The 13,379-nt window shown below is 46.7% G+C and overlaps 1 protein-coding gene across 3 annotated transcripts in view; it reads left to right on the forward strand.

Annotated features, from left to right (window-relative positions):
- Gatb (glutamyl-tRNA amidotransferase subunit B) overlaps positions 1 to 13,379 on the forward strand; it is a 71,010-nt gene that overhangs the window by 48,416 nt on the left and 9,215 nt on the right. The window contains 2 exon segments of one of the 3 annotated variants that reach the window (NM_001399231.1): positions 4,679 to 4,812; positions 13,013 to 13,091. The exons of 1 other annotated variant lie outside the window; for it this stretch is intronic. In NM_001399231.1, the coding sequence (NP_001386160.1) occupies positions 4,679 to 4,812; positions 13,013 to 13,091 (213 nt within the window). 3 annotated transcript variants of the gene reach the window in all.

Consider the following 13,379-nt stretch of genomic DNA (forward strand, 5'->3'; position numbering starts at 1 on the left):
ATACATCTACACAATAAACGCACAGCCAATTGATGGATATAAACCACCCAACTAGATAAGATAAATTTACCTATAGACATCCATCCCTTAAGAAATATACATAACTACCTAGAGCCATTTAAGACCACCCAGATCTGGGTCATCCTTCTCTGTCTCCATCTTGATCTCCTTTTCCCTTCTCTTCTGCCTTACAAAAACTTTGTCCCCACCTTACTTTTTACTGTCTGATCATGGGCCTTGACCTAACTTGTGCCAGCCCTCACCTGCATATAGACATCAACCTACAGTGACATGTTAGATCCTTAGATAGCTGAAGAAACCATTGCTGCTCATGTCCAGTGGGTATGGGGCCTTCTGAGTCGTCACCGTGTCACATCAAATATGAGCTGCACAGTTAGGTATAAAGCTGTCACCTGACTTGCCTGCAGTAACTGAGTTTGCTTGATATACACACACTAATGAAGGAAAATGTCTCATCTTACCAGGAGGGACTTACAGACAGTGCGGCCTCAGAGCCTTCATGAACACATCGTTTCTCCAGTTGAGGGAGGAGGTGTCGCTGGAGAGAAGCACATGGCGCTTCTGCCCACCCACTGTCCTCTGGAGACCAGGGTAGCAGATGGTGGGTGTGCCACTGTCTCCCTTCCTGACCTGAGGATAGATGTGTCATGCCCCGTGGCCTGGGAATGCCTTGGCAAAGGCAGATAGTAAACTTGCTACTTTCTCCTTCTAGTTTCTAAGGTAACTGATTGGGATAATCTCTGACGTCAGGAACTTGTGAACAGCTGGCAGACACAAAGAATAGAAGTACTAGGAACATCTGTTCTGTGGACGAGGCTCACAGTGTGCCTCATTTTCCATCCCCAGAAAGGGAGCAGACATGCTCCCTTCCTCACAGACAGTGTCATGGAGGTGGAGAGCTCGGCTGCTCTCTGGCTGGGTAACCTCTAGCCAGGAGTGCCTCAGTGCCCCACCTGCAGAAGCCCTGATCATGGGCTCCTAGGACTAACAGGAAGTATGAGCCTGAGGGGGCTTTTGTCATTAGCAGTGGCAGCCCTGTGCAGCCGTTGTGTACATCAAACAGGTGCAATAGTGTCTCACCCAGTCTATATTCTCAAGGTTTGAGTTACAGTCAACCGTGGGCCAAACATGGCAAATGGGAGATTCCATATAAAACGATTTATAAGTTTAAAAAAAAAAGGACTTCTATTATGATTTTTTCTGTTTTGTGGTTGTTAGTCTCTTACCGTGTCTAATTTATAAATTAAGCATCATGGGTAATGTGTCTGTACAGAACCCTGTCGGGTTTAGCCGTCTCTGGGCTTTCAGACATCCTGCTGGTCTTGGTCTGTGGTGAACTGCAGCACAGATGCCGTATTGAGTAAGTGCTCTTGAGAGCCCTTGGCCAGCCTTGAATTGCTATCCTGAGGCCCAAAGGTGGCCAAGGGCACTCCCTGTCACTTAAGCAGCTGTTGCTCAGCTAGTGGCTGCTGGGCTTTTTTCCTGAGTACCCCTGGGCAGCTGTCTTATCAGGTCTCATTCTGCCAATAAATGCCTCGTTTCTGGACCAGAATCAAGATCACAGGATGACTTAGAACAAGACATAAAGCTGAGAAGTCTGCCCTCATCCTGTTTCATCTGGATGGTCCTCCCAACATTTCATCATCTCTCAAGGTAGACTACAAGAAACAGTGTAGGAGCATAGTAGGGCTCAATGCAGGGGTAAACTGATGCTTCTCCCAGAACAAGCAGTAAGGTAAGGGCAAGGTCACTCCTCTGCTTTGCCTCTCAGCAGCACTGGTTAGCTGGCAAGTTCATTAGTAGTTAAGGGTTCCTATTTAGTGCCTAAGCAGCCAACTCAATATTGGCTCTGGATAATTGGATGCTTTGAGAAGTGAGGTTTAAAGGGGGCAAAAGTGCCTTTCGGTTGAAGATTGCCTGGTAGCAAGCACAGGACAGGGTCTGTGGTCCTTGCTGCATTAAACATCTCTGAAGCAGCACTTGGAGTCATGGCGCTGTGTGGCTGAGTTGGATAGACCAAGGCCTGTTGTTTGGGGGAAGATATAAAGTCCTAATGCAGTGGCCTTGCTACACCGCTCTCAATAGCATTCTGATGTTAGAGAATTACCAGGCCACTGTTTTCCTCACAGAACCAGAGGGCTGAGCTGCCATACTCATCAGAGCCTCCAGAGATCTGTTCCAAGCTTATTACTGTTTGCCAACCTCATGGATCTAGGAAATTGTAAAAAACAGCAGGTGTGTGTGTGTGTGTGTGTGTGTGTGTGTGTGTGTGTGTGTGCGCGTGCGTGTGTGTGCGCGCGTGTGCACGTGAGCACTTTCTCTTCTTACAAAGTGGACTCCTGCTCTGAAGAGCAGAGCAGAGCAGAGCAGGCAGTCCCTGTGTCACTCTAACTGATGAGTCATTCTTTAGGCAGTGACAGCCTCACTCCCTGTAGCTCACTCTGTTACCATCACTAGTTTCAGATCATCTTTAAATTGTGCACTGAAACCCTGTATCCCCCAGTGAAGTAGCGTTCCAGCTCAGAGAGGCTTCATCACAGCACCGGCATGAGAAGACAAACAGAAATCTGACTCGCAGGGGTATCCATCCAATAATAAAACCACCCGAGGGTAAAGGAGAAGATATCTATCACGTCCCAGCCGCTCAGCCAAGCTGCCACGCTTTGGTGCAGTTTTTCTAGGTGGAATTTGGAAAACTTCCTTGCAAAGCAGCAAGGTCTTCTCCTGACAGCTCATCCTACCAGGGGGCCAGCCTGTCTGAGTGAGAACAGGAAGGGTTCTACCTGCTCCGGGTGAACCACACAGCCCTTTCTTTCCTCCCCAGTGACTCAAAGTTTGAAGACTTTCCAGACGCTAAGCAACACATCTTCAAGTTACCTGGGTTGCCTTTATCTGTAGTCAAGTTTGGGCTGCTGAGGTGGCCTTTGCCCTAGTTTAGCATGAGCAGAATAATTTCAGTGGCTCAAAAGGAGATGCAAGCAATGATTGTGGGATTATTCAGTAGGCTTTCACCAGAGAATTCATCAGTTAAGGCAGTGTAGATGCTTTTCCCTATAGAATGTCTACTGTAGCAGCTGTGCTCGGATGTACTTAGTAAAACTTCAACAGTAGCTAAAGTTTGAGTGCAATTTGTTAGTATGTCTCACTTCTTATTATCTTGTTTTTCTGGAATGTTCTGGAATCTAGAATTTGCTTAATGAAAGATTCAAAGGGGAAAGGATTATGAGTTTAGCTGAAGAGTGAACATAAGAATATTTCAAGAATAATATTGTATAATTTGAATTTCAGTGGGTAAGGAAAATATGCTGCTTAAAGGTATGCTATGTGGAGACTAGAGAGATGGCTCAGTGGTTGAAAGTACATTCTGCTCTTGCAGAAGACCTGAGGTCACTGCCCACAGCCACAACCCACAGCCCACATTGGAACAGCCACATGTAACTCCAGCTCCACAGAATACATTGCCTCTGGCCTCCCTGGACACCTGCACTTACAGGTACATACTGCTCCCCCACCCCATGCACACACACACACACACACACACACACACACACACACACACACACGTACGTACACACACACACGCGCGCGCGCGCTCGCGCGTAAACCTTTTAAACATACTGTTTGCATTTGGAGGTTTAAATCTCTGTTACAAATCAGACATGTTTTTATTCTTCTTACATTAGTACTAGGACTAGCTCAGTCACTTTGAGTTGACGAGTAGCTACAGTATACAACCTGGTGAGTGTCTTGGCTGCTCTCATACATGATTGTGGCAATCCCTAGTACTTCAAGGTGAGCGTGGAACTACTACAGAGGGTGAGTGCTCACATGTGATTTATTGTGGGCCCAGACCCCAGTACCATCCACTGGCTCTTACCAAGTCTTCTGTGGCTAGAACTGCATGGCTATACTAACAGAACGAGCATGAGGAGCATGGCCCTACCTCATGCTGAAGGCCAGAGCAGGGCAAGCAGGAAAGCCCAGACACACGTCTACTCATTGGACCATCCAGTGACTAGCTCATGGAGCATGAGGAGAGGCGAGGCCAGCACTCCAAGCTTGGCTCAGAGGTCAGAGGCTTCTCTGCCCACTGTGGAGCTGGTCTCACTGGGTCACACGTACTTCTTGCGTGGTTTGGGACAGTCCAGCACCATTGCCCACCTCAGTACAGTGTGAAGAATACAGGTGGCTATGCCCCATTTGTTACCTCCTTTGCCAGTGGTCCCTAGGACGTCTGGGAGGGGACAGGATGGAAGAGAGAAAGGACATCAAAGTCAAGCCATGCAAGTCTACTTCACCACCTAGGACTCTGGTTGCCAGGGCATGAGTTGCGGGCAAGTCTAGAAAACGGTAAATTCACAGTCCTCCGCACATGAAGCCAGGCACTCTGAAGTGTATGTGTACTCCCTTTAACATGTGCGTGTGTGGCTCTGAGTGGCAGCAGAAGGATCTTTATGTTTGCTGAAAATGAACAGGCCGCTCTGGCGACAGCTCACTGTTTCAGAGACAAAGAGTAGCTGTCTTGTGGGGGCAGAAGGCAGTGCTTTCCAGGGGCCTTCCAAATGCGGGTCTTTCCGTTTAGGGAGGAGATGTATGTGTAGGTTCGTACGTACGTATGCACACACACACACACACATATACTTCTTTTTTTTAACAGAATGAAGTTGGCCTACTGGAGTTCTTCCAGAATGTGATAAAAGAAACTAGGGCAGAGCCAAAAAAGGTGACTAACTGGGTCCTGAACACTTTTCTGTGCTATTTAAAGCACCAGAATCTCGCAGTCAGTGAGAGGTGAGTGAGGTCTGGGGATTTCTTTCTTTCTGTATCATGAACTCTGTGTCCAGAGGCAATTGAAATAGGACAGGGTGGATTTTTCACTCTGCCTGTTCTCCCTCAGGGTCCCCTAACGAGACGGCAAATATCCCTTTTGAGTTCCATTCTAAAAATAGCGCCCAGCCCATCTGGAAATCCACCGTGCTCCGGCCCCTGACAGTCCACTGTGTCTGCACACTGTGCCAGGCCTTAGGAGCTTGAGGACGAATGAGACAAGGAATTGGCTCACTGGTGGCTTTTACAGCCCCATAAGACAACCACTGTTCTCAGTCTGATCCTGTATGCTAGAGGCATGCACATGGCACTGTAAAGCACAAAACTGAGGTCTGTGTGGGACCCAGGGACATCACCCGAGACTTTCCTTGGGAAATGACTTAAGACCCAAGGCCTGAAGAACTTTGGGGTTGCTGAGTAAATGGGCATGTGGGTTACAAACATCTAGAAGTTCCATATCAGACAAGCAGCCAGCCACACGAGCTCTGAAAACCCAAAGGCTCCAGTGTGCTGAGGTGGCAGGTGACAGGCTGGAGAGATGACCAGGTGCCACCTGGAGAAGCACAGGTCCACGCCAATTCCATACTGGAGGGTTATGGCCAATTCCATACTGGAGGGTTATGGCCAATTCCATACTGGAGGGTTATGGTGTATATTAGTAGCTTGGACACTTAAAGTATCCTGGAGGAGTTCCTTATTTCCACAGTTCTAGAAGCTGAGAAGAGCAGCAGTCACGGTGCTGGCTGTCTTGTTACTTGCTGGACCTCAGATGGCTATCAGCTTGCTGTGCCGTCACATGATGGGGTGTTGGGGAGAGAGAGAACATTCTGATGTCTTCTTAGACAGTTCTAATCCCATCGTGAAGCCCATCCTTATGACTTTATCCAACCGCGGTCACTCGATGAAGAGTCTCTTCTCATACCATCACATCACATGGTTACAGCTTCAGCATGTGCATTGTCAGCGTGTACAATTCAGTCCTTAGCAAAGTGAGAGAGCCGTCAGCTTGGCCAGTAGAGAGCATCTCACAAGACTGCAGGTCAGCAGTGCCCTTGACAGGCCTGTGCCTACATAACAGTGGCCTGGCTGAAATGAGGTATACCAAGAAGGGAAGTTTTCCATTTCTCACTTGAGCACAAAGGTGAGATATATGGCTGTCTTTTGAGGTCTGGTCTGAGCTGATGGCTGTCTTTTGAGGTCTGGTCTGAGCTGAAAGAAGAGTGAAGACAGGGTCTAGGAAGGATGCTCTGAGTTGAGCTGCTGGTGAGACAGACACCAAGTCCAACCGAATGCCTAGGGTGTCCATCGACAGTTCCCACTTGTTCAGTCTGCACACTCGTTAGACTCAGCCGTGCAGTTACCAGGGAAGAACAGCCCACAGGACAAACACAGGCACTTCTCTGAGAAAAGCCAGCCACAACAATGACACAGCAAAAAGGGGGTCACAGAGGAAAAGACAGCACCTGACTAGCTGAGGACAAGTGGGGTTAGTAAGGCATTCACGGGCTAAAGTTGCTCCTGACCTAGGACACTCATGGAAATCTTGAGGTGAGACCTGGAGTCACATGGTGCTGTGGAGTTGATTGTGTGTGTGGCAGCTTGTGAATGTAGTGAAGAGTCCTTGGAAAGACGCTGGCCTGAGGTGGCTGAGGATGGATCCTGTGCCTCTCTCAGAAGCAGAACGAGAAGGAATAGAAGGACTACCTACCAGGTATCCCAGAACCCAAAGAAGAGATACATGGCTGAAGAGAAGAGTGAGGGTCTGGGAGACAGCTCATGTGGTACAGACAGGGGACATGAGTTCGGATCCTTAGCACCCATGTAAAAGAAGCTGGGTACAGTGGCCATGACTGTAATCCAAAGATGAGGATGGAGAAATAGCAGGATCTCTGAGGCCCGTAGTCTAGCCAATCACTGAACCACGTGTGCCAGTGAGACCTTGTCTTAAAAAATAAGCCGCCGAGTCAGAGGACCTAACACGGACCCCTGGCTCGTACGTGCTCATCTGCACATGGGTGCACCTATGTCTTACTCACTGTTGCCGTGAATGCACACTACACCGAGGCAACTTATAAAAGAAAACATTTATTTGAGTCTTGCCTACCGTTTCGGAGGTTGAGTCTGATTGTCATGGCGGGAAGCATGGCAGCACACAGGCATGGTGCTGGAGCAGTAGCTGACCGCTCACGTCTGATCTGCAAGGCAAAGAGTGAGTAGGACCAGGCCTGGCCCAGACTTTTGAAACCTCAAAGCCCATACCCAGTGACACTTCCTTCAACAAGGCTACCTGCTACCAGTTCCTAAAAATTGTACTAACTGGGAACCAAACATTGAAATATGAACCTATGAGGTCCATTGTCATTCAACTACCACAACCTAAAAATATACACACACCCCAATGAGCAACTGGCTTAATATGGAGAGTGGATGAGAGGGTTTCCATGGCAGCTAGGAAGATGGCAAGGCCCTGTCAAGGTCTCCATGGAAGGCCAGGGGGTGTGACATTACCTCAGCACATCCCATTGCTGTGCCACAGTAGGCACTGTGGCTTCCCATTTCAACTCCCACGCCATCCTCTGCTTTTCTTTCTCATCCATTTGCCCCAGGTCTAAACTTGCCCTTCAGAAACTCCACACCTTACACTTGGGCCAGTAAGAGCCCAGAGTCAGGGGAAGGACAGAGAAAATGTGTGGTCAGGGGCAAGTGTCTAGAGGTCTGCTTGCTGACTAGACTCACCAGCCCACAAGTCCTTATATCACCCTGAGGACATTGTTGACATAATCAGGCTGCGTGATAATCAGTGTATATGTGACATAAATAAGAAAGAAAGGAAGGAAGGACGGGAGACAGACAGATAAAAAGGCTGCTCAGGAAACCTCTAACTCACAAAGACTCCAAGTGGAGAGTCAGCATCCTTTGCTTTTCTGTCTTACCCTTTCCCCCATGTATAACATTGCCCTTCAGAAACGCCACTGAAGTACTGTGGCTGGTGAGGGAACATGGGAGCCATTTGGGAGAATGTGGAGGCGACACACCTGTACCTCAGCCTTGAAGACTGGAAAGGATCTTGGTGAGGGGAGGCCTGAGAGGTGACAGTGGGGATGGAAATGAATTGTGTTTGCACACTGGGAGGAACTGAAGCTCAGGGCTCACTGGGTCACCAGTGTGTGTACCCAGAACAGTGGAGTAGAGGTAGTGCAACTCCATCTAGGCAGAAGGTCTAAAGAAGGGCCCAGAAAGACCGGGTACATGTGTAGCATGTCCACAAGTAGAAATCTCTTGGCTTTGAAGTCATAGTCACCTTGTTGTTTGTCATAGTTTGTGGAGCTCCTGAAGTTTTGTCTTGTGGGGGAACTTTGGTATCTCAGATTCAGCTCTTCTAATGAGCAACTAGGGCAGCTGAGGCCATAAGAGATCAGATGACCTCCCTCAGGTGGTACAGCAAAGACCCTACTCCATTCGGTGTCTTTATGCCGGTCAGTGAACCCTGTCTCTCCACTCGGCATCTTTGTGCTGGTCTGTGAATTGGAGGTTTCCTGAGCAGCCTTTTTGGCCTTCCTTCCTTCCCTTCCTTCCTTCCTTCCTTCCTTCTTTTCCTTTCCTTTCCTTTCCTCCCTTTCCTCCCTTTCTCCCTTTCTCCCTCCCTCCCTCCCTCCCTCCCTCCCTCCTTCCTTTTTTTCGTATTTATGTCACATATACATTGATTATCACACAGCCTGATTATGTCAACAATGTCCTCAGGGTGATTTAAGGACTTGTGGGCTGGTGAGTCTAGTCAGCAAGCAGACCTCTAGACACTTGCCCCTGACCACACGTTTTCTCCTGTCCTTTCCGATTCTGGGCTCTTACTGGCCCAAGTACAAGGTGTTTACTGGATCTTTAGTAAGCTTTTGGAACAGCCTTTTTAACAGTTTCTGCCATAGTTGAAGGGAGTTAGCCAATTTAGTGAATGTGGACCTCTTGGTGTTTCCTCAGAAGGTTGTAAGCACTAGCATATAGCGTACTCCTCAAGGTATTTCCAATAAAAGTATACTTGGTCATTCTGAATCACATAAAGAGGAAGCCAGGGACCACACAGTTCAAAGGACTTTTAGCCAGATGAGTGCCTTATTTCGTTTCTATTGTTAAAACAGAGTAGGGACCATCTAAAGCAAAAAGAATTATTTTTGCTCATAGTTCTGATCCAAGGTTGAATGCCTGTATCTGTTGATATATGGGCTTGCTGGCAGAATCCTAATGCCACATCAGACATTATCACTTGGTGAAATACAAGGAACATGAGGGAGACCAAGCTGGCTTTTTTAGATACCTACCCTCAAAGTAACCCAGTAAATCATCTATGAGGGAAGAGTCCTAATGACCTCAAGGTCCCTCTTGGTTGCTCTTTTAATACCTTATAGAGATTACACCCTACTCACAAACCCTACTCACACAGTAACCACAGAATGTGCCAGCCTAACCACAGAGCTAACTATCATGAATGAACCACTTTAGCCACCACGGCCAGTGTTCCTGAGACTGAGAAGGGGCCAGGCAGCAAAGCTAACTGCAGCCTGCTGTGACTCTGGGCAGCACTTTCTACTCCCCCTTTTTTTAAAGCTTCATATATTTTCTATGTGGCTTTTCCCAGAAGTTTTCCTGTTACAGAGCACACCATCTTGGTGAGCTTTTGACCTCTCTGGGAGCACATGAGTGAAGCAGGAAGAGGGAAGAGGAGTCGGAACAACAGTGGCAGCCCTGGGCTTGCTATACTTGCCCTCTGTAGACTGAAGAAAGTCTGGGAGCCAAGGCATTGAGCAGTGAGCTGGAAGGATAAGGAGGAAAGAAGCAGAACAGGATGCCAAGAACAGGAAAGACCCTAGAGGCTCCAGAGAAGGGCTCTTCTCAGGGCTGTGTTTGGAGTCTGGTGCATCCAGAGGGAAAGCAAGGGGCTCGGCAGCTAGTGAGGGTTTTCCAGAGAAGAGTGTCTCTAGTGAGTAGGATATAATCCCAATGACATGTCCTCACAGATGGCCATTAAGTAACAATTAAATGCAGGTTTATTTGTTCATTTATTTACTTGCAAAAGGTACCAAGCCAGTCAGAGCAAGTAGCTGCAGGATCAGTTGAGATGTTTCCCACTAGGGGCAATGTACAAGGGGGCAAAATTAATGTGGCAGGACAAGGGGACCAAGCATCCCAGGAAGATGGGGGAAGGTGATGGGTGCAGGACATGCAGGAGTAATCAGATGCAGTGGGAAAGGAGGAGAGTCTCTAGAAAGCACTGTCTCTCAGCTGCTGTTCTTAGGAAAGAGCTAAGGGCATGCCTGAGAAGGAAACCCTGGAGAAGAGTTGTTAGGAGTAGGGTACCACATGAGGCCCAGAAAATAAGAACAAAGGGTCAGTGAACAGTCCCTGCCCCTGGAGGCCCAGACCTCTGCATCTTTTCCCAGGGGCCTTTTGAGTCCTGCTTTAGCAGGAGAGAAGAGGCATATGGTGCCTAGGATAGTGGAGGGTTGAGAAGGGCTCCATTTCATGGGAGAATAGTATCAGAAAGTCCACTGTTGGGATCCAGCTGGAGCTGGAATTGTAATCCTCCCAGAGCTGTAAGGGACTGAATGAAACTGGAAGACTTGAAGATCCCTGCCCTCACAATGATGGGGGGAGTACAGGAAACTTAACCTTGAGATGTCAGGCTTTTCTCTCCTGGAGACACATTAGCTGTCCAGAATCCCAAGATTATCTGACAGTGGCAAATTAGTAGGCTGTGCCGCTGCCACCACCGAGCCCGCATTCTGATGGTTTATTTGTTTAACTGATGAGGGGTGTCTCTCAGGATCAGTGTGACAGGTACTGATCTTTGTCATGGGCTCACAAGTTTAGCCCTGGCATAGCTGCAATTTGCAGTCAGCCTTCCATATCTGGGACTCAACCAACTGCAGATTGAAAATATCTTTGAAAAATTGCATCAGTAACAAACTTGTGCAGACTCTTTTTAATCAGTATTTCCTAAACAACACAATGTAACAAGTGTTTACATATCATCCATATATATTAGGTAGGCAATCAGGAAATTATTTCAAGCATAGCGAGGGTGTGCATAGGTTCTAGATGAAGATCGTGTAGCTGTATACCAAGGACACGAGTATCCACAGACTTTAGTATCTGTGGAATAGTGTGTTCTGGCTACCAGACCCTCAGGCACCAAAGACGTGCCAGCCATGTGTGTAGTGTCCAGGTGTCTAAGTTTGTGAGAAGTCCTGAGACACAGGACCTGTTGGCCTGTTGTGTATCATGCATTGTGAGGACAAAAATGTGACTCAGAAATCTCATGTACCATTAGATCAGTTGAGAAATCTGTCTGAAGAAATTTATAACCAAACTAATCAGTTATGGTCATGTGGTGATTTCTATAAGGCAAAGTACATTCTTAGGTGATCTTATATTCTTTCTCTGTCCCTCTCTACCCCTTATAGCATCATAGTATGAATTTTTGTGCATGCATCAAATTCAATATTGTGACCCTTGGTGACTGAAGCATGAATGTGTAGCCTAAGAAATAAGATTAATACTTTTATACAAGAGTCCTTGCGAGCTAGCTTATTACCCTTTGACTCATTTGAAGCATATCAAGAAGGTATCAGGAACAAGAAGGCAGGGGAAGTCACTAAATACAGGCTCTGTAGTACCTTAGCTCCAATTTCCAGCCTTGAGAACTGTGAGGAACAATGTTTCTATGTATAAACCACTCACCTATGGTATTATGTTGCAGCAGTTCAAATGGCCCAGGACACTCACTGACTTATTAATAGTGCCCTCTCTCATGCAAACTCAGTGCTTATAATGAGTTCTCTACATGGTCTACACCACAACATAAATGGTGATTGTAGTTTATGGATTATAGACCATCCAAGCACCCTACATTGTGGAAACAAACTCATCTTGCTAACAGTGAAGATGGGAGGTTAGAGAAGACTATTGTTTGCTTTGCTACCTTCTGCCTCTCTGCCTTTTAGACTTTAATCAGGATAGTTAATAAACCTTCCGAGTACAAATTTAGTAACCCAAGATAATCTCCAAACCTAATTTCCACCTGGAATTACCTTTTATCCATGTTTTAGAATAAATAGTAGTTTAAGGGTGATAGCCTTCTTTAGACTGAACGAACCCTAATAGGGAGCTTGAGTTAGAGCATGGTGAGCTTGAACATTATTGGTTTGGAGGTCATAGAAATTGACTATAGCTTCCTGCTTATTACCTAAAAGTCTCTAAAGAGCTGAATAGTGATTGATAAGAACCAAGAATTCTACAGAAGGTCTCAAGCTGTATGAAGTCCTTTTACACTGACACACTTCTGCACTATTTATAAAGGGTTTCTATTTTAACTGACCCCCAGTGACTTCAGATAGCTGAGTCATTATCCTAGTTACTGTGTGGTTAAAAGTAGCTAGACTATGTATTTGTCAAGATGTGCTTGCTTTATGACTCTCTTCTCAGCAGCCTGACCACACGCCCCCTTCTTTGAGTGTGAGTGGTGGTACCCCTGCAGTGGTACCCCCCACTCTGTGTCATATTATCGTGCACAGTCATATTATAATATAAGTGGAGATACTGTGAGTCTCTAGGCCCACCCACGCTCAGAAAGCCATTCTGAGTCTGCAAATGTACAAGGACAATGCACACAGAAGGCCTACAAGGGACAGCTGAGTGTCTGGTGGACTTGTATTCCCTTATGGAGAATCACGTCAGTGAAAAGGAATTTGTTTGCATGAAAACATTCAGGAAAGTGTTTTTGTTGGCTGTTTTATTTGAAGTAATTTTTAGGCTGATCTTTTAGTCAAAAATATTTAATTACTGGATTTTATTTTCCCCTTTTTCTTTGTGGTTCATGAATTTTGCAATCACCTCCTTCTTTGCACTAATTTCGCTGAGCAGTTGTTCACTGCTGTAACTACTGCCAAGCAGCTGTTATTGTTGGGTGGTAAGACAAAGGATTTTAAAAATCACACCAGTACAAAAACTCATCCTAAAATAAAAAAATAATAAAGTCCCATTAGCCTATTATTTTCCTCCTTGGGTTTGGTTGATTATTTGAGCATACAGGAGTGAGAGTTGGGATTCTGGTAGCCACCTTGATGATGTAAGATGTTGACTTTCTTTTCTTTTCTTTTCTGGGGGCCACCAGTCCTGTCACACCCTCTGCACTTGCCGAGCTCCTCGACCTGCTGGACAGTAAAGCAATTTCTTCCTCAGCAGCTAAGCAGGTATGTGCACATCCCAGGGCTCCTGTTGCTCCACAGACAGTTAGCTGTGCTATAACACTGCTGCCTCACTCAGTGCATTTCCTGCTGAAGTGGTGAGTGCCTATGAGTTTGGATGTTGCAGGATTTCATTTGGCCAAGGTAGAAAGCCAGTCATTGCTGCACAGGGAATCAGCATGGGGGTTTGCTTCTGGTTTTAGTTCATTGAGAGAACTATTATCTGGCTTTGCCCTGCATATCTACCCTAAATGTTGCTGGCCATGTAGCTTCCCTCATGTCATGGCCAGGCAG

The sequence above is a fragment of the Rattus norvegicus genome, chromosome 2 (genome assembly GCF_021556685.1).
Source record: "Rattus norvegicus strain SHRSP/BbbUtx chromosome 2, alternate assembly SHRSP_T2T, whole genome shotgun sequence".
Lineage (NCBI taxonomy): Eukaryota > Metazoa > Chordata > Mammalia > Rodentia > Muridae > Rattus > Rattus norvegicus.